This window comes from Penicillium cataractarum (assembly GCF_028827025.1).
Source record: "Penicillium cataractarum strain IBT 29864 chromosome Unknown utg000005l, whole genome shotgun sequence".
NCBI classification, from domain to species: Eukaryota; Fungi; Ascomycota; class Eurotiomycetes; order Eurotiales; family Aspergillaceae; genus Penicillium; species Penicillium cataractarum.
The window spans coordinates 4,170,312-4,189,736 of record NW_026622741.1 but is presented as its reverse complement, the minus strand read 5'-3'; the positions used below and the strand labels follow the sequence as shown (position 1 = coordinate 4,189,736).

Below are 19,425 nucleotides of genomic sequence, written 5' to 3'. Positions count from 1 at the left end.
AGCTGAGACATGCCGACACTGACACCGCTTCATGTCCTATTGAAAACCATTGGCCCAACTGCGTTCAACCTTGATCCCGCTGGTTCCAGGTTGAAGAGATGGAGACTCTGATCTACAAGGCCCGCGGTTCCGTAGTCCGTATATAGCTCGTCTTTGTCAGAGAGGCATGGGTGGATTTTTTTTTTCTTCTCTTCATTTTTTTTTCACACTCGGTTATAGCCTTGGATTCCCCCTTGGGCTTTTCAATATCTATATACCCCTTTTTAAGCTTTTCGATTCTCCCTCCCTACATTCCCTTATATTGTCATTATTGAGGACTAAACCACTTCGGGGTGCGACTCGACCCGCCTATCTGATCATTGCAGCAGTGGTTCTCTAGAATATCCCTTCCGCAGATCCACAGCATCATCTCAACGGACTCAAAAACGACAAACACCGACAGTGATATGGGGAGGTCACTAACGGGAACCGTGATCATCACCGGAGGAAATGGCTCACTAGGATCCGAGATCGCCGTGGCCATCGCCAAGACACAACCCTTTACACATCTCCTCCTCACAGCCCGACATCCCAAACGACAAGATGCCCGGGACTTGATCTCACGAATCCGACAAATTGGGCCCCGATCTATCGAGATCCTCAGTCTCGACCTCACCGACCTTCAATCAGTGACTAGTTTTGCCCATCGGACGATCGAGCGAGTACGAAGCAGAGAAATCCCGCCTATCTCCAACCTAATTCACTCCGCCGCTGTTGCATCGTACACCGTCGACGAACTCACCCTGGACGGCTATGACCCAGTCTACCAGACCAATTGTGTCGCACCATTCTTCCTCACAGTCGGCTTACTCGAGGCGTTCCGCGCAGGCGATGGAACCCCCGACGGAGGCGCGAAAGTGATCTACATCGGCTGCTCCACAGCGTCAGAAGGTCGGCTCGATTTCTTCGACCGTGAGCAAGGGCGCGATACGCGGCCGCCGGGGACGATCTTGAGTGCCAAGGAAGGGAATATTCGATTCGGGAGTAGCAAGCTTCTTGCAAGCGTGGCGTTATATGCATTGCGACGCAGCCTGGCCAGTGTAAGTTCAGTTCTTCGAGTCTGACCCGATCGCAGGTCAACCCCCGCTCTCTCATTTCCCGCGATGAAGCCAAATGCTGACTAGAAGCTCCCAATTATAGACTGGCAGCATCGCGCTGGACATCTTCACGCTAGATCCCGGGGGTATGGCCGGGGAAAGCCACCTGAGAACAGGGGCCCCCTTGTCGGTACGGGTGGCACATCAGACGCGGTCGGGGCTGGGACCGATTCTGCGGATGGTATCGCGCAGCTCGATCAACAAGGCCAGTGTTCCGGCCAAGGCGATCGCCAAAGTCGCATTCCGTCGGGCTTCGGTGGAGCAGGCCGAGAGGTACTTTATCCTAGATGGTGAGTACGAGGCCGCATCCGTCCTGGGGACACTTCGCCAAGGTGCAACGATGGAATCGTTGTTGGTGCGGATGATGCGACAGGTAGAGGGGAGTTCGAAGGGATCGCCCGTGTCGATTAGTCCTGCACCGACGACGTATTAAGGATTGAAGAGGGAGGAGAGGGGGGGGATCAACAAGATCAACAGGGGGGTTGTTGATGATGATGATGTTTGGAGAGTGTTTGAAAGTCCACAACTACTGTACACAAAAAGTGGCAGATGCCGATTGGCTCAAAAATGTCTGACGTACTACAGACTAGTGAGATCAACTAATGTACGACTAGTACAAAAAGACGACATCACTACGTATACCACACTACAGGAGAGAAACTAAATGTACATAACAATGGACTTGTCTTCCATTCCAACTAAACTATAGTAGTTACTTAACTAGTTACTTGTCGTTGGTGGCTGCAAACAGCCAACCGGATTCGTCGTTTCGGGCCAAACGCTCAGATCGGCCCGACTGGAAACACGCCAGTCAGTCCTGCGAATCTCCAGATACCTTCAACTTCAATTCAGCTTCCTTCCTGTGTTCTCTTCTCTCTCTCAAATCTTCTTGCTTTTCATTTTCATTTTTCCATTCTCCCCTCCCCGCGCCTTCTCTGCCATTGTTGATCTCCCTTCATTCCTCCACCGCCTCATCCCATCTCGAGCTGGCCTCTTCGAGACTCTCCCGACGACTGGTCGCTAGCCTCCAGGGCAATAGCTTCTTCAATCTCTCTTCGTACTCGATGCTGCCCGTCTTTCCGCAATGAACAGGCATTACGCCTCTCCGAAGGGCTATTCAGCCTACCCCCGAGGGCCCAAGAACTTCTCCATCTCGCCCAATCGGTACGTTCCCAAGCGCGCATGACGAACCCCGTTGGAGCGGGTCGCGACAATCGCCAAAAAATGATGGCTGATCGAAACGGCATCCCTCCTATGTTCAATCGTCACTAACATAGTCTCGTGATAATTCTTAGTAGCTTCCAACCTCGCTCGCAACCCGCCCTCCGCCGACGACGACAGCTCTTCCAACGACTACTCCTACTAGGCGGGGTATCACTCCTTCTAGTGATCTTTATCTTTCCATCCTGGCGCGCAGCCATCATTCCAACCCTATCCCTCGGCCTCGTACATCCCTCGGGGGATCTCCAGCTTCAAACAGTCCGGTACTATGATCTCTCCGAAGTCCAAGGCACGGAGAAAGGCTGGGAGCGTGGCGAACGTGTCCTCATGCTAACTCCGCTGCGCGATGCCTCCTCCCACTTGCCCATGTTCTTCTCGCACCTACGAAATCTCACCTACCCGCACAACCTGATCGACCTGGCCTTCTTGGTATCCGACTCGCGTGATGACACGCTGGGTATGCTCTCGCGCATGCTGCAGGAGGTGCAGAATGATCCGGATCCGAAGATGAACTTTGGCGAGATTTCCGTCATCGAGAAAGATTTTGGTCAGAAGGTGCAGCAGGATGTGGAGAGTCGGCATGGTTTCGAGGCCCAGGCGAGTCGGCGGAAGTTGATGGCTCAGGCGAGGAATTGGTTGCTTAGCGCGACGTTGCGTCCTACCCATAGCTGGGTCTACTGGAGAGATGCAGATGTCGAGACGGCACCGTTTACGATTATCGAGGATTTGATGCGGCATAACAAGGATGTCACGGTTCCGAGTACGTGACTATTATCATGTGAGAAATTCACTGCGAACTATGCTAACCTTTTTCTCTAGATGTGTGGCGGCCACTCCCAGATTGGCTCGGTGGAGAACAGCCATACGATTTGAACTCGTGGCAAGAATCGGAAACCGCATTGGCATTAGCCGAGACGCTAGATGAGGACGCCGTGATTGTGGAGGGATATGCCGAATACGCAACATGGCGACCCCATCTGGCCTACCTTCGCGATCCTTTCGGAGACCCGGATATGGAGATGGAGTTGGATGGTATTGGTGGTGTCAGTATTCTGGCAAAGGCCCGGGTCTTCCGCGCCGGTGTCCATTTCCCTGCCTTTAGCTTTGAGAAGCACGCCGAGACCGAGGGTTTTGGGAAGGTGAGATCAATTAATACACCCCTTTTTCACATTCCTCCAGCTAACCGTCTTTTTAGATGGCCAAACGGATGAAATTCTCCGTGATTGGACTCCCACATTACACTATCTGGCATTTGTACGAGCCCAGCGTGGACGACTTGCGCCACATGGAGGAAATGGAACTAGAGCGTCAAGCCCGTGAGCAGGAAGAACGTGAACGAGAGCTCCAAGAGCAGAAGGAGAACAGCGAACCCAAGGCTCACAACGCCGCCAAAGGCTCTGACAAGGGTTCCGAAGAGGGTCCTGCCGCTCATCCTGCCAAGGACTCTGCAAAAGGCTCTTCTAACGTTTAGAGCGGTTACGCTTCGATTAGGGGTGGACAGACCGCTTGTTTCATTCATCTGCTCCGTCGGCTCTAGTTCGACAAATCCAGCTGGCTGGATTCCAAGTATGCATGACACGGGGTACTTGGTGTGACCTTCAGAGCAACCTTGTCTTAACCGATAAAAAAAGTCTTCGGATTTGGTCCTCTTTCACGGGGTTCATTTCAACACATTTCGTTATACTGAAATTGGAGTCTGTTCTGCCATACACGCGATGCAGACATGCTGCCCTTTTGGTTTCGTCTTTGGGGGGGGGGGGGGGGGGGGGTTTGGTCTTTCATGCTTTTGAAATGTATATGGTCAGTGTTACTGGGTGGTTTTCTTTTTTGCATGGTATACTAGACAGCATATTAGAGGGCGTGATTATTGGAGCTAGCAATATGGTTTTTCTGAATGAAAATTACAATGTTTGTTACAGATTCTTTTCTCTGGCCATAGTTCAGACGGCGTTCAAACGGGCTTTGATGACCCAGGCGACTCCTAACACTGACAACGATATGCCTGCTGAAAATGCAAACGCTCGCCTAGCGACAGACCGAGTATTATGATGAATGCTGGACTGGTGCCGAGGTAGTCCCTCCTGGGACACGAGAGTCTTTCCATCCATCGTATCACTGACACCATCAGTACTCTGAGTTGCTAACGCTTTGGCAAATGTTTGAATCTAAGAAAAGTTAGATATTTCGACCCAACTACTCCGGTTGAAGAAGACATACTTCTTTGCATGCAGCGTGGACTCTCAAATAACAAGGGTCCCCGGATTGAATCTTTTGCTGAATCCGATCAACATATCGACAAAAGACATAACAAACACTCTCTATCCCCCGACTAGCCTCAACGACCAGTCGCAGTGCATCGCCCTTGGAAATCTTGAGACTCCGATCAAAAAGTGCCGGATTACAGAAACACAATTCCAGCGTAGCGATAGCCATACACTGCGGAATAGCGCAGAAATTGAAAACGCTCTGTTCCCGTAGTCCAGCAAGATAAGACAAGCAATCGCAAACATGTTGCAGAGCGTCCAGTATCATCTCAGAGCTGCATGAAACTGCAGCACTTTGCTTCGCAGGGTCGAATAGATCTTCAAAGTCACCGACATGCTTGGACGAGATCTCTTCCGGCCAGAAACGACGACTATCGTCCCAGTCTTCGCGGATATCACGAATGATATTTGTCTTTTGGAGAAAAAGACCCATCGGCTTATATAGACCCTGCTTGAGTAAGTCTGTCTCAGCGAGCCCGGCCTCGACGAAGAGACGCGTTAAACCCTCACCAACTATACCAGCCACATACCAGCAGTAAAGATCATACTCCGCGGTAGAATCAATACTGCTAGCCCCCGCAGCCGCCCTTCGCGCGTTATCAGCCATGCCATCCCCCATTCTCGCCGTAACATCTCTTACAATCACCCCGTAGACCGGCTTCATCTTTTTAAACTCAACAATAACATTGCCAAACTGCACCAATAGTTCACGATCATTTTCCTCTGGGCGATTTCCAGTGTAATTCCAACCATCCTTGTCAAGGACGTTCTTGAAGTCACGGAGAAGCGGCTCTTTAACCTCGAGCGGAATCGAGGGATCATCTTCGATAGTGTCGAGGCCGCGTAGGATTAGATAGAAGATGCATACTGGTAATGCGAGTTCTGGGTGTAGGTCTTGCACGACGGGGCTGAAACTGCGGCCTGTTTTGTGGAGGAATGCGAAGCAAGTTTTCGCTGTTGTTGTCTTATGGTTTTCGTCTTTTGGGTGCTGGGGGCGGTGGCGGAGGGTCCTGTTTGAAATGGTGAGTACTTGTCGGTGAGTTTCTCAGTATTAAATAAATAGAGATACCATTGGATTAATGTTCCTAGGTGGTTTGGATGAAGTGCGAAATATAGAAGGTTGGATGTGAAGCCCATGGTGTATGAATGACAGGACAGGATACTATCAACCAGAGACGATAATGAGGATGGTATCCCACGGCATTTATAGGGGTTATTTGACTTTTAAATCCGGTATCTGAACCGTAATTTGTGCTGATTTCATGAGAAAAGTACATATGCGGTTGTTATTAAAGGGTGTTGTTCCTGGCGGGATTCGGGTATGAATGAAACCCGGCCGGAGGATTTGGGGGTTCTGGTGAGCTCGATTGATCAATAAAAATGACGAATTCAAAGTTTAAGTGCTGGGGAAGTTATCAAACCCGATAGTGTGTGATTTAGTGGTGTCGGTAGCTTTGAGAGAGAGAGAGAGAGATGCATTATCCTCGAGTACAGCTCCCAACGGGACTCTTTCCGAGGCCCTAACGGCCGAGAAGCTATCTCGCGATACCTTAGCAGCTCTCATTAGATTTGTGTCAAATTGGGAGATTATCTGGCATATGGGGGTAGGATCAAGAGCGCGGTAGATCAGTGGGGAGGGGGCGCGTACTACCCTTATATCCCTATATTATGCCTATTAATATAGTCTAGCTATAGTACCCTAGCTAGGGAGTAGATCGTGTAAGGTATTAGCTAGATCTTATACGATACATCTGTCATAGCATCTGGTAGATAGACAACAGTATAGTAGTCTCGCTGGACGTGTCAAGAAGGCCGTTGCAGAACTACTATAGTAATTCGCGAATAACGAAGTCTTTTTGCCGGTGGCAAGTGAGGTTATAAGGCTCAAGGGACACGCACTGTGTGACTCCGTCTATACGGCGGATGATAGAGGGGACTTCCCCAAAACTCCTACATCCTACGAGTGCCTTTACCGCTCTTCCACCGTCCTATACGCTCTACCCGAATACCCCAAAATCCTCTTACCTAAGTACGTACGTACGTCTAACTATGTTGCTTACATTATACATTACACAGCTCATTACTAAAGCGTTATCTATAACCCTATTTACTAGTATTATATACTATAACGTGGGTGATTTAAGAGATTGGACTTGATATTGGTAGGTAGTAAAAGGTTACGCGACTATTGTAGAAGAGTTCAAACAGAAAGATTAAAAACCATCTCTAACAACGCTTCAAGTCACTTCTATATAACAATATCTCTGACTAACGATATGGTGAAGTCTCCCTCAGCGGCAACATCTCCTCCCCTCCTGAGTCCGGAATCCGTTGCATCCTTTTCTTTTCCCGCTTCCTACACGTTCGACAACAGCACGCACAGCCACAGCAAACGCACAAATTACAACAGTTCCAACAAGTAAGAAGCTTGCGCAATCCACTGGGCGGTAACTTCGCATCAGGGCCCTGTAACACCGCACCAGGTGGTGCTACGTTCCAAACCACAATAGCAAAGAGCATCGGCACCGCATCAAATACATACATATACCATTCATGATAAGGAATGGGATTTGCGGTTGTCTCACCAGCCGAAAATTCGACCAGACGGTAGATAATGCGCACTGTAATGAACAAAAGACTTCCGTACAAAGCGTACAGTAGATGTCTCCAACGCCGCTTTTCTGGGAATAATCTTCCCGAGCGGTCCAGCTGCAACATCTGTCTGTGAAACTGGATGGTGAGAACAAGGAAACAAATGATGAAGAATTGCTGGATCCCAATGCCTGCCATGTATATGTGGATTCCTTTCATAACTTCTTCGTTGGATTGACCTGGGCTTGCACTCATGCCGCCGATAATTTGGATGATGAAGGAGCCAAAGTCAAGGAAGACAAAGACTGTTGCTAGAAGCGAGGGCCTAAATATTCCGATTTGACGTTCCGGTATGAAGAAGTAGATCATCCGAGCTAAAACCATGTAGCAGTAGGCGTTGACCCCTATCACAAAGGTCAAGAATCAGCACGTGTAATCATGAATCAACTGCGAGGACTGAAAACTTACACAATGGTGCCAGAAGTATGAAGATTTGGGTAATGGTGGCAATCGTAGTATCCTGTTGATTGCGTGTGCTCAATGCACGGGTGATGTAGCCAACACATTCCCATGCAACACCCATCAGAACGACCCAAGCAAAGCCTGCCTTGTAGATAGTAGCTTGAACAAGATGCGCCATCGTGAGTAAGCCGAAGAGGATGGTGAATGCAATTGCTGTGCCGAAAGATGGGTAGTAGAGATAGAGGGCGTTGCATTGCGAAGCAGGAACCCAGCCATTCTTGTCTGGTGCAACAGTGGGTGTACAAGTGTTGGAGGGTAGGTTCAGACTCAATGTCAAGTGAAATCCTGTTTCCGTTGTTGTCGATGTTGGATCTGTGGCTGTTGCTTTTGCCGTGGTCGTTGCGGTCACATCTCGAGGTGACAGGCCAAATACCGGTGCGGGTGTTTGAATTGGCTTTGCAAAGACCGCGAGAGATGTCACTAGTAAAGACCATAATATAAAAAGATAGCCCGGTCGCATCTTTCTGCTGACAAAAGGATATTGACTTGGAAATCTTTGGAGACAAGAATCTATGGAAAGGAGCGCTGTCACAGATGTACAGGAATTGAACAAAGTGCTTCTGATTGCTGGATATTGTAGACTGACTGCTTTCTTATAAGTAAAGATCATGATGGTCGATGACTCTGCAAACAACCATATCTAGTTGCCTGAAATAATTATAGAACATTAGTATCAAATAGCTGCAAATGCTAGCCAGAGAGCATAGCATAGTTGAGTGTAAATATTGGAAGAACAAGTATGAGGAAATGAATCGTAGCTTTGGATTGTTGTGATTGGCTGACTCGTTTCTAGAGGCTCGTTTAAGGAAGTGGGCAAGCAATTTCGATCGTCTCCAATTCGTTGGTGTGGCTGATTGGGGGGCCTTGGTCGGTATGCCTAGCGCGAGGCTGTGTGGTGTTTGTTTCATGAACCTCACCATCGTGGCATTTGCTTAGCGTTGTTTCAATAAATCTTCGTGGGCAGCATGAATCATCATCCATAAATGTAAGGGTATGATTTTCGCAGTCGTATGTAGTAAGCATCAAGTCCGCCTTTTCCCGAAAAGGGTTCATGTAGCGCTGAAACAAGTAAGCATTACCACAGCAGTGGAATGCCTAAAACCCATGTTACAACTCAGATTTACTCGAAAACACCCGAGAAGCACAAACGTGACTCATTATTGCGATCAATTCGTCCCAAGTCGAGAAGTTTGATCGGTAGGCCAGCCATTAAACGGCGGTCCGTGCACGCCGAGCGCGTGTCTATCGCGTCCCCGCGCGTTTCCTTCCTGGCATCCCATCGACTTTTCTTGCAGATCGCATTCGAAGGCATTCGCTCGTTCCAATGGCGACTCAAGACTCACGGAGTATTCTTTTCACGAATACACACCCCCAACAGGGGTTCCGGCTATTGGAGCTTACCCCGGAATTAGAGGCATTGTTGTCTTCCAAGGATGCCCCAGCGTAAGTGGACAACTCCATGCCATGATGCTCGGAAAGCGTTAAATCTAGGCCTACCTAGCGCTTAATCCATTGCTTGAAACTATCTGGTTGGATTACTATCGCAAAATAATCTCTGACAGAAATTGCTTTACCAGGCTCGAGCTCAAATCCCCCTCTGCCGCACTCGCCCGTGCCGTGGTCGATCCCAGTGCCCCAGAATATGTCAACCTGTGCACGCCTACGCAAACATACCGTATCCGTCAAGTCCAATCATCAAACTCTCTCCACATCCTCCGACCTAGTCTTGGGCAGATCTCAAGGGCAGACATCAAAGTCGTCGAAGAGGAGGCTGGCGAGAGCGGGACATTAAATCTTCCCGACGAGGCCGTGACAGCAATTGCGAAGTGCGGATCTACGTTGGAACTACACGTCCCGCCGGGAGGGTTCTCTGCAGTACCCTTCTTGGAGAAGAGCTTGGGTCTATATGAAAAACGGAGCGGCGATGATGACGGGGATATCGCTATGGACGAGTCTTCGAATGGGGCTGGCGCATTGGGTCCGGCTGAGACGAGACAAATGAGAGATCGTGTGCTTGTGGATGTTCCCGTTTCCTCGGCTCAGTGCGAAGCTGGCTGGACGGAGATTTGCGCGTTTGTCGACGAGGAGCAAGGTGTATGCTGGAGGCCTTCGGCACGGATGCGGCTGAATGTGTGGAAGCGCTTGATGGAGGGTGCTATTCTACAAGGAATCGACCTGGAAAAGCAGTTCCTTGTTGGGGACCTGTGGAAGTCGGTTCTTGACGACGATGATGCTTCAGAGCCATTCCCACGGGCGCTCCTTGAAGCCGTGGCGAGAAGGCTTTGCGTGGAAGACGAGCGGCCATCGTTGGCTGACGAAATCAAGTGTAAGTTGTTAATGGCTCGATGTTACAGATCCGCGTTCGGTCAATCTGATACTTATATAGGGGCGAGCTTTGACAAGGCCGAGTGTACGCAATGGGTAGGCGAAATATATCTCGCTGCTACAGCACCCACACCATCATCAGCAACCGGGCGGAGCGACTTCCTCCGTGAGTGGAAAGATTGTCTTCCAGAATCCTGGAGAGACGAGGTCGCTCTATCTAAGTTACAGCCGGGGTCCTACCAGAGCCCCGATCCTACAACGATATGCTTCGTTGAGCCATCGCAACGGCAGCAAGTCAGCAAGACTTCTGCCGCTGCACCGGCTGCAGCTGCCAAAGCGAAGACGACCAGAAACTGGCATGAATTGCTAAAAAATCAAAAGCGCCGCTGATTTGCAAAACATCAAATGCGCTGTCGCGTCATTGATGGAGTGACCTGATCTATTAATGCCAGGCACCCTCTAAAAGAATTATGTCACGACTTCCACCCAGTAGTTCATGTTGTGGACTCCTCCGCAGTTGAGCCTTCGAGCATGACAAGATGACCGAAATCATTAAATGGCAGAACCTCCCGAAAATGATACCCAAGCAAATTAAATCAGCACCAAGTATACTTCTCATTCAAGACCCACTCCACATCCTGACCAAGCCCGTGCTCGTCACCGGTCCAGCGCAGGCTAGAAATGCTGCTCTTCTCGCGGTGCACAACCTCCGCATCGGGATCCAGCACCTTGACAGCCTTCTGTAGGAGTGGTTCCGGATTCCAGAACTCGACGGTGCTCAGTCCCCACTCCTTTGCCTCGTGCTGTGCCCGCCGCAAGATACCAGCCATCGCCTGGACTAACACTTGCTCCTGCTCGGGTGATGTGGGCTCGTCGTACACCCACCGCAAGATGTAAAGCACACTGTCCTCGGGTGTCTCGCCAAAGTTCCGATTCCACGCGCAGTATACGCGAGCATCGTCATTCCCGGCGCCCTTGATGGTTGGTGGAGCGCGGTGTGAAAAGAGCTGCTGTGCAAAGAATTCCTCACGAGCCCAGTGCCATACAAAGTGGTCGAAATCAGGCAGGATAGCCACGGTGGCGGTCTGTGACTTTTTCGAGGCAACCCGCATCTCTTCACACAGATTGGCAATGACCGTACCGTTGCACATGTGCTTGTCGACGTCTTCGGCATATAAATCCCGTGTGGCACATTTCCCTGTCGCTCCATTGGAAAGCTCCCCCTTCGCCCGAGCCGGCAACACCATGTGTGAGGACGAGAATGGCCGCCAGCCAAACTGTGCATAGAACTTTTTGCCGATATCCGAGAACAGAATAGTAAACAATGCTCTGCCTCGCGGCTGCTTTTCCATTTTCCACGTATCAAGCTTCCGGCTGAGCTCTTCTAGCATGCGCTTTGCGTAACCCTTGCCCCGGAACTCCGGCCTGCAGTAGACACTTCCTATGCCGTGGGTGGATACATCTTCCACTTGGCCGTCATGTGCGAGTAGGGCTTTCTTCTGGTAGGTTTCGCAGGAGCTTAGAATAGTGCGATCGCCCTCGGGCTCGGTACCGTCGACCAAGATCCAGCAGGTGAGCCCATCGCGGGTAAGTCGTTGGCTGTAGAGGTGATCTTCACGCGCAATGTAGGTTTCGACGTCCAAGGGACCTTTCCAGGCAATACTGTTGAGCTTGATGGAGGCGATGCGCTCCTCGGGAGTGGCGGGGACCAAGATTAAATCTGGCGAGTCTCCGTCTGGGAGGTGAGGAACATTTGCGGCAATCATGGTGAAGTAGTGGCTGTACTGTATGAGGTTTTCTTTGAGAATGAGCTACTCTCTGAGTAGGTAGTTTGAGGTCGTTGGTGAAGGTCTCCACGAGCGACTCTTTCCCGCCAATTTAGAGCTTCGGATAGAGAAGGCGAAACTGAATAGTAGCCGAACCAATTGTATAGATCGGCGTACAGTCTTGGTCACGAGAGCGGAATGTCACCGGAAAGTGTATGTAGTAAATCGTCAAATTCCTTGCATATCTTCACGTTCCACGATCATGTTCAGAGCACCCGATAGGAATGACGAAGTGTATTCTCTTTTTGAACGAGAAACAGGAGATGAAGAAAGGAACCAAGAGAAAAAAAAAGAGACATCCAAAAAGAAATCCGGGGTCGGCAGGTTCAAAAGTGGATAGGGAACCGCCCTTGGAGGGCCCACGGGTAAGGGCCGGCGGCGTGGTATCAATCCGGGGCACGCCCTACGCACCCTACAGAGAGGGGTGGACAGGATCGGGCAAGTCGAGAGAGATTGTGACACACACCAATTCCGATCCCAGTTCGATTCGTCCCCGCTTCAATTGGCTCCATCCTTGCGCGTTTCATTCATCATCATCATCCGGGCCGGGGGGCTTGATGGGAAAGCGGCGGCCGACGGGGGTTTCTCTTTGTCACCCCGAGCCGAGGGCAAGCGACAGAAAGCGGCCATGATAAGGGAAGGGAGGAGGCTTAATCTGCAAATCAGAATGTTCTTTTAGTGGCTTTCCAATCGCTTGAACAGACTTTAGTTTTGTAGACCGGTTAGACCTGCCGTTGACGTAACGGTGGGTCCCTTAGGAAGGGGGGAAGTGTTCTCCATTTTTGATGGGTGAGATCACGTGGGATAAGTGAAATAGATCATGTGATAAAGTAAGAGTCATGTGACACAAAGAAAGGTCATGTGAGTTTATCACGTGATGTGTCAACGGTGAGTAGGGTATGAGCAGGTCACGGGATCCGGAATAGTGGGGGTGGAAGGTTGGAAAGGCCCGCTTACCTAATGGGTGATGACATCGGTGATGGGCAATTTGCATGGAGGGGGAATCTTCAAATGAAGAGGGGCGCAGAAAATGAGGGGAATTGGGCCATTTTTTTGTGTCAGCGACGACCATCTCCACCATCCAAAACAACCATTTCAAGTTTCACCGAAGGAGTCCAAAAAAAAAACATAAAAAAAATAACCCCTTCAACTCCGAGAAAATAATATATTCCAACTTTATCTTGACTCCCTCCACCCCCTTCTGGTCACGAGGGTCGTCCTCACCCCCCAAGGAAAAGGGGGTCACTGCCGCCACCAATGCAGACTCCAACCGCCAACTCTCCAGATGTCAAGCTAGTGCCGCGTCGCACCTTCCAGGAGGGCCACTCTGGTTGGGTCTGGGATGTGGCCCTCTCCCCGGATGGCACGATGGCGGCCTCGGCTTCGAATGATGCCACGGTCCGGGTCTGGGGCACGACGGCGACGGGCTCGTTATATCGAGTATTCAAAGGGCACTCCGGCCCGGTCAGGGCTGTCTCCTTCTCACCAGACAGCCAGCGGGTGGCTTCCGCCTCCGACGACATGATCGTGCGAGTTTGGGAAATCGGCACGGGGGTCGTATCCCGTTCATTTCAAGGCCATTCCGGCTGTGTGAGGTCGGCTGCGTTTTCCCCGGACGGGAAGTTGATAGCGTCGGCATCGGACGACAAAACGGTCCGTCTTTGGGATCTTGCATCTGGGAACACCATCCAAGTCTTCCGCGGCCACACTGGCTGGGTGCGGACGGTGAAGTTCTCGCCGGATGGGAAGCTTTTGGCATCTGCTTCCGATGACTACACGGCTCGCATCTGGGATATACAAACGGGTACTGCCCGTGCCGTACTTGAAGGCCACACTGACTATGTGCGGGCCGTGAACTTTTCACCAGACGGCACGATGGTAGCCACTGGATCGAAAGATCGAACAGCACGGTTGTGGCGAGCGGGTACTCTATCCACGGTCCTCGAGGGACATTCGAGCTGGGTGAAAGATGTGATTTTCTCTCCGGACAGCAAACTGGTCGTCTCTGCGTCGGACGACTCATCAATACGACTTTGGACTACGAGCACGGGCACAGCCTGCGGCAAGTTGGGGCCGGTTCAAGGCTGGGAAAGGGGCATGGCCTTTTCGCGGGACGGGAAGCTAGTGGTGTCTACAGCTGACGATATGATAGTCAGAATTTTGGAAACTGACGAGAACTTATGGTCTTTGAAATAGAATTCTTAGAAAGGGAGATTAATGCATGAACCATCTGTGGGTCTCCAGATAGAGAACCCAAATCTTTTCACATCACGGGAAATTTGCCAGACATTGAAGTACTCGATCTCGACAAGGGAAACAGCACACGTCACGCCGATAAGCCAACGAATATCATGCCTCGCCTCTCATTCAGCTCCCAAATCACTGAGACGATGGCTGAGCAGGAGAAGGAATCATGGGTATCAACACTTCCATGTATGAGATTACTCGAATCTGGTATTGGCCACTAGCAATGGGAAAAACATGTGATCCCACTTGTCCAACGGTATGCGGGACAAGGACAGCTTCCGCCGGTAGAGCTAACGGCGCCCCATGCTGAGAACGAGCTTGTTGTAATTGTGGTTGCGGTTGCGGTTGCGGCTGCGGCTGGTGCGATTCAGGTGGTATAGGAAGTGGTTGGCTTGGAATTGCTGGCTTTGGATGGTTCGTCTGGAAAGACGGCTGTCTTCGTGGGAAGTCTTGCTGTGGTTGCCCAGTCACAGTTTGTTCTGGGCCGGTCAAGTCGGTCCATGATGGACGGTGTGGTGGAAAGGGTGGGAGTCCGGACTCTGCCTGGTTTTGTTGCTGCTGCAAGCTATCCGTGGCCGCTGTTGGCTGAGAAAACATGGAATTTTGCTGCGAAGGCGGCTGCTGCTGTTGAGGTTGAAGAGAACCCGAGGGTCGATCCGCCGTAGCCATCTAGAAGAGATAGGGATGAAGAGATTTCAGACTGGCTAGAGAAGTAGAGTGGAGGGAATCTAGTGAGGAAGAAGGAAAGGGGGATAGAGAAGTTGGGCTTATAGTCAATAAAGCAAGATGTACCTAATACAGTGAATCTTTTACATCAAGCTAAAGGAGGTAGACGAATGACTATCTACCGGATTAGAAAGAAGGGCATATTTTGCGTTTGCAGCCTTGAAAGACAAACAATGGTATCCGCAAACCCGGGTTGAATAGCAGCTGCCACGGGATAGTGCATAATGGAGAACACAGGCTTGGGTATGAACAACGAAACTAAGAAAGAAAGGTATAGTAGATCGTACTGGATCAAGAGGGCAAGCCGGATTTATGTAGAAATGGCTACTAGATTATTGAACTGGCAATTGGCTGAAGAAAATATTGGAGATTCATGTAGTTGAAAAGTTCAACAAAGGAGACGAATGAGATACATGAGGCTGGTATGGAAGAAAAAAAGAGAAAAGGCCAGACCGCAGCAAAAAAGACCAACGAGGAGTGTTAAAAAACCCAGGGATCGGCATGGAAATATGCTAATGTGATAGACCGTCAATGATCAAGAAAGTCGAGGAAGTGAGGTCAAATAATGAGAGAAGGAAAGAACGAGTGTCGTAAACGTAAAAGAGGACCAAAAGTATCCTAGAGAGGAATGTAGAAAAGGAAAAACTAAGAGCAAGCTAAAAGAAGAAAAAAAAGATGTGAACCCGATCTATGTGAGTAAATGCCATGCGAGTCCCAAATATCTCCCGCTTCCCGTTTTATGTATTTGCGCCACTTTCTTGCGGAAGGCAATTCTTAATTCCCTCGTCCATCATATATGTTCGATCATTGGTCACGCTAAATCAAGAATGAGACTGAAATTGAGGTAAGAAAAGGTGAAAAGGTGGATGAGTGGCGGCAATGTGGCATGGTCGTGTGGAGGATGATAGGGGACGGGGTGGTAGACCAATGAACAAAGGAACAACATAGTTTCCCCCGAAGCCAGGGAATGACGCAAGAAATATGGTCCCCCAAGGCTTTTTTATGCGCTCAAAGAAGGTCTTCTTTTTTGAAAGCGCGTGTGTTTCAAGGGGGCTGCTCTGAGTCCACCGGTTCGCCGAATTTCTGCCGTGCCTCCTCCACCCACAACTCCAAGCGCAATTCTCCAGCCTCCACTCGTCGTACCGGCACCGTTTTGGCGCGGCCATTCGAGACCGGGGGAGATGGTTGCTGATGCTGAGGCTCCCCATTTCGCACCTTGGACACGGAGTATGGAGCGGTACAGGATCGCAAATGCACCTTGCCGGGCTCCGCCACAATCCACGTTTGTTCTTCGTTGGTAGTTCCTGCCGGGGGAAGAGCATCCTCGCGAACTTCGATGCATACGGTAAAGCTGAATTCATCGTCTCGTGGCAGGGGTGTCAATCGGGCACAAGCAGATGCAAGTCGGGCCAGACAAGCTCGGAACTGGGCCTCGAGATCGACGGAAGTTGGCGCGGGGCCCCCGGGGCACCTGCATTGGATGAATCTTCATTTCTGCTCTCAAATGTAGTGTTCACCTCTCCAGATGGAGCGCGAGGGAATCCCGAGAGATCAAAGGCATATCGTTCGAGGGGCTGGTTTGTGCGCAGAGATGAAATGATGATACTGACTGCGGTGATTGTGCCTTTCAAAATCTCTGTCCCAACTGCGATTGATGCATCGTTGATATAGTCGCACACCTTGGGGTGACGCGATTGGCGGACAGGATAGTTGTATGCCCGTACCGGTAGGAATGTGGCGCGTGGATAGACGGAGCGCAGGAACAGTATTTGGTGGACGGACACCGTAAGGAAGTTGGTGAAAGAGGCCGCTAGCGCTGACTGATTGGTGGGCAGCGATTTGGTAGCAGGGACCGGGGCGGAAAAGGTTGTCATGGTGGTGGTACTACTGGTTTCACTGGCCATTGACATTGTCGTTGAACGATCCGATGTCGTTTCCACGGGAGGGTTGATCTTGACGGAGTCTCGAAGAATCTAAATGATGTTCCACCCTGAAGCTAACCATCGCTCTGCCTTTCTAATATCATCAGTCAATATGGGTGTCTAAAAAGGGGACTCGGTGGCAGAGAATTAGGGTTTGATGATGTCAGGGGAGCTTTTTGTTTGTTCCGCTCTCCGATAGTCGGCCGACGCGATTGTACCGGCGGATTGTGCAACAACGTGGACAGCAATCGGAAAGGGTGAAATGAGTAGGGTGTTTTGAGTGATAAGAGAATAGAGTGGAGACCGGGATATCAAAGTCGGCGGTGGAGGGGAAAGAGAGAGGGGGTTTGTTTGATGGGGGGAAACCGAAGAAGTACGTACTTTGGGTGGACAAAACGACAAAAGATAAACCCTCAGAGCATGAGGGATGAATAACGGTAAGTCCCTGAGCGCCGATCCCGAATAACAGAAGGAGTGTGGTCGCTGTGATTCCTCTTGGGTAAGGGACAAGGGAGGGGAAGGCGAGGAGGGGCGGGCTAAAGCGAGAGGAAGGAGGGAGGGGGCGGTATGGAAACCCTGAGGGCCGAGGAACGAGAGGGTCGGCAAGAATGAGCTCAGTTTTGTCCCAGCAGGATGTTGTAGGGGCGTGAAATAAATCGCAAAACCGATGGCGTTGACTCGACCAAGAGATTCACAATGTACCGATTTGGCGGAGGGGGAAAAGAGCAGGAGTGGAAGATGCCAGTGGAAAGGTTGGCCCCCGTCACGTGGTTGCGTCATGGGCCTTGCAGAACCTCGCTTTTCGAATACTCCCATACTTACTGTACATGCTGGTGGCCTCTTTCGTTTCTATTTATCGATGGACATGACTTTCTTCTAGATCAATATTTCTATTATTTGCTATTGATTGAAAAGTGCTACTTGTATGGACTCGAAATGGGCAGGACAACGAGCTTCTGAGATAGAGAAGAACCAAGTATAAAACCGGTGGGAAACAAAAAGTTAACCTTGATACACATACCCAAGGGTATGCTCAGGGTACAGTACCACAAAATATTGTCATCTTGGGGGCGGTACAGAGCGCACATTTTTTTTCCTTTGCCCTTTTTCGCCTCTTCGTTTTCTTCCCCACCGCGTCACTAAGTCTGGTAGGAGGGATCGTCGCACGCTTAGCGGCGAGAGGGCCGATCATCGTAAGCCAAGCGAAAAAGAAGGTAAGAAAATAAAATGGGGAAAAGTACAACACTAATCTGTCGGGTAGATGTTGGATGTACACACACAGATGCAATAAATGGAGCATAGAACCACACAACACTTTTCAACCAGCCAGAGTATAACCTTGGAAAGTATTGCACCACCCAACGGGGTATAGCCGAGCAGAATCAAGCCATACCCGAGTAAACCCAGCGGGAGATGTAAGCTTATCTTGGTGCCCACGGCTCTGCCGGAATTGTCTCATCAGGTACCGACCACTGGCGTAGTGCTTACCCTAAAGTGAGACACTTGAATAAGAGAGGGAGGGGTACCTGAAGTACCTGAATGTAGAGACATGTACTTGCAAGGAACCTACATAAGAGGATCTTGAATAATTTCCGATTACACTTGGCTCACCGGGTTTAGTTATCTACTACTGAGTAGAATTGAGCACGACCCTGAGCGATTTCAAATCGGGTACTACTGTACCCTTGGGGTTTAGATAATTAAATTAATGTGATTCCTACGCAAATTGTTTATACGAGCGAGTCGCCGAGCTCATGGATATTACAGAATTCGCTACATTTTCCACCTATGCGTCCCAATCAAAAACATGATCCGATAACTTTGCTAGAGCGAAAAAAAATACGTAACATGTTGATTTGCTCTCTTTCGGTAAATTCGGAGTCACCCGGGTGTTGAGCTGAAGTGGAGCAGAGGGGCTCTACACCTCGTTAAAGGATGACGCTTACCGGAACGGACCCGGTGAATGGGGAATACACGCCTAAATATTACAGCTAGAGCCTTTAAACCTCACTTTCGTATCAGTCTATCCCTGGCCAGGGCTGATAGCGAGTAGGTTCTCAACCGGTATGGACATGCAAGGAGAATTCGGCCCACAGAGTATTTTGACAAAGCTTGTGATTAATGATGAAGAAACGTGTTGATATCGCCTTAGGTATGGTCTTATAACACATCTGCCCGAAGTAATTGGTGATGTGATAGCTGAGATATGCCGAACTTTCGACTAGTAGCCAACGCGCGCCGATTTAAACCTCATGCTCGCCACCAAAACTAAATAACCAAAGGAGAATAAGACTACATGAGCAATGCTCACCTATATTTTCATCGTTGATATAAGTTTCTATAGCGGTTCAGTTCTCGGATAGTGCTGGCTCTGGTTAATCCTAGAGGTGTATTTGACTGACATGGTTGAGATGCCTCAAAATTCCCAGTCTATCTTGCAGGAGAAGAAAGATTTGGAAACCAGCAAAATAGGGCACCGAGAATGTATTTGAACTCAATCGCCTATATTCACTCAAAAGTTGACGGATATAGAGGGGCAGTAATTACCCCTTCGTTTTCCGCGTCTAAAGCGGAGATGCGGGGAGTCCTCAGTTTCCCGATCGGGTAAAAGCTTGAGCTGAACTCACTAGATGGGTTAGACCCT

The 19,425-nt window shown here is 50.0% G+C and overlaps 9 protein-coding genes across 9 annotated transcripts; 4 read left to right on the top strand and 5 right to left on the bottom strand.

The window, feature by feature from the left end:
- Positions 1–446: 446 nt before the first annotated feature.
- Positions 447–1,569, top strand: N7496_007203 (glycosyltransferase family protein; the record flags this gene model as incomplete). The annotated part of the gene is made up of 2 exons (XM_056700132.1): positions 447–1,079; positions 1,180–1,569. 2 exons carry the CDS (start codon positions 447–449, stop codon positions 1,567–1,569), a joined length of 1,023 nt encoding a protein of 340 aa, XP_056555545.1.
- Positions 1,570–2,220: 651 nt separating this feature from the next.
- N7496_007202 (ANP1/MMN9/VAN1 family protein) lies at positions 2,221–3,828 on the top strand (the record flags this gene model as incomplete). The annotated part of the gene is made up of 4 exons (XM_056700131.1): positions 2,221–2,300; positions 2,414–3,117; positions 3,177–3,496; positions 3,553–3,828. The coding sequence occupies 4 exons, from the start codon at positions 2,221–2,223 to the stop codon at positions 3,826–3,828; spliced, it is 1,380 nt and encodes a 459-aa protein (XP_056555544.1).
- Positions 3,829–4,297: 469 nt separating this feature from the next.
- On the bottom strand, positions 4,298–5,758 carry N7496_007201 (uncharacterized protein; the record flags this gene model as incomplete). Its single annotated transcript, XM_056700130.1, has 3 exons — positions 4,298–4,522; positions 4,575–5,631; positions 5,652–5,758. The coding sequence occupies 3 exons, from the start codon at positions 5,756–5,758 to the stop codon at positions 4,298–4,300; spliced, it is 1,389 nt and encodes a 462-aa protein (XP_056555543.1).
- A 1,131-nt stretch (positions 5,759–6,889) lies between these two features.
- N7496_007200 (RTA1 domain-containing protein) lies at positions 6,890–8,195 on the bottom strand (the record flags this gene model as incomplete). The annotated part of the gene is made up of 2 exons (XM_056700129.1): positions 6,890–7,617; positions 7,682–8,195. 2 exons carry the CDS (start codon positions 8,193–8,195, stop codon positions 6,890–6,892), a joined length of 1,242 nt encoding a protein of 413 aa, XP_056555542.1.
- Positions 8,196–9,059: 864 nt separating this feature from the next.
- N7496_007199 (putative sister chromatid cohesion protein Dcc1) lies at positions 9,060–10,450 on the top strand (the record flags this gene model as incomplete). Its single annotated transcript, XM_056700128.1, has 3 exons — positions 9,060–9,178; positions 9,313–10,061; positions 10,122–10,450. 3 exons carry the CDS (start codon positions 9,060–9,062, stop codon positions 10,448–10,450), a joined length of 1,197 nt encoding a protein of 398 aa, XP_056555541.1.
- A 206-nt stretch (positions 10,451–10,656) lies between these two features.
- On the bottom strand, positions 10,657–11,826 carry N7496_007198 (uncharacterized protein; the record flags this gene model as incomplete). The annotated part of the gene is made up of 1 exon (XM_056700127.1): positions 10,657–11,826. One exon carries the CDS (start codon positions 11,824–11,826, stop codon positions 10,657–10,659), a length of 1,170 nt encoding a protein of 389 aa, XP_056555540.1.
- Positions 11,827–13,143: 1,317 nt separating this feature from the next.
- Positions 13,144–14,082, top strand: N7496_007197 (WD40 repeat domain-containing protein; the record flags this gene model as incomplete). Its single annotated transcript, XM_056700126.1, has 1 exon — positions 13,144–14,082. The coding sequence occupies one exon, from the start codon at positions 13,144–13,146 to the stop codon at positions 14,080–14,082; it is 939 nt and encodes a 312-aa protein (XP_056555539.1).
- A 183-nt stretch (positions 14,083–14,265) lies between these two features.
- N7496_007196 (uncharacterized protein) lies at positions 14,266–14,802 on the bottom strand (the record flags this gene model as incomplete). Its single annotated transcript, XM_056700125.1, has 1 exon — positions 14,266–14,802. One exon carries the CDS (start codon positions 14,800–14,802, stop codon positions 14,266–14,268), a length of 537 nt encoding a protein of 178 aa, XP_056555538.1.
- Positions 14,803–15,903: 1,101 nt separating this feature from the next.
- Positions 15,904–16,733, bottom strand: N7496_007195 (putative mitotic spindle checkpoint protein (Mad2B); the record flags this gene model as incomplete). The annotated part of the gene is made up of 2 exons (XM_056700124.1): positions 15,904–16,290; positions 16,377–16,733. The coding sequence occupies 2 exons, from the start codon at positions 16,731–16,733 to the stop codon at positions 15,904–15,906; spliced, it is 744 nt and encodes a 247-aa protein (XP_056555537.1).
- Positions 16,734–19,425: the final 2,692 nt, after the last annotated feature.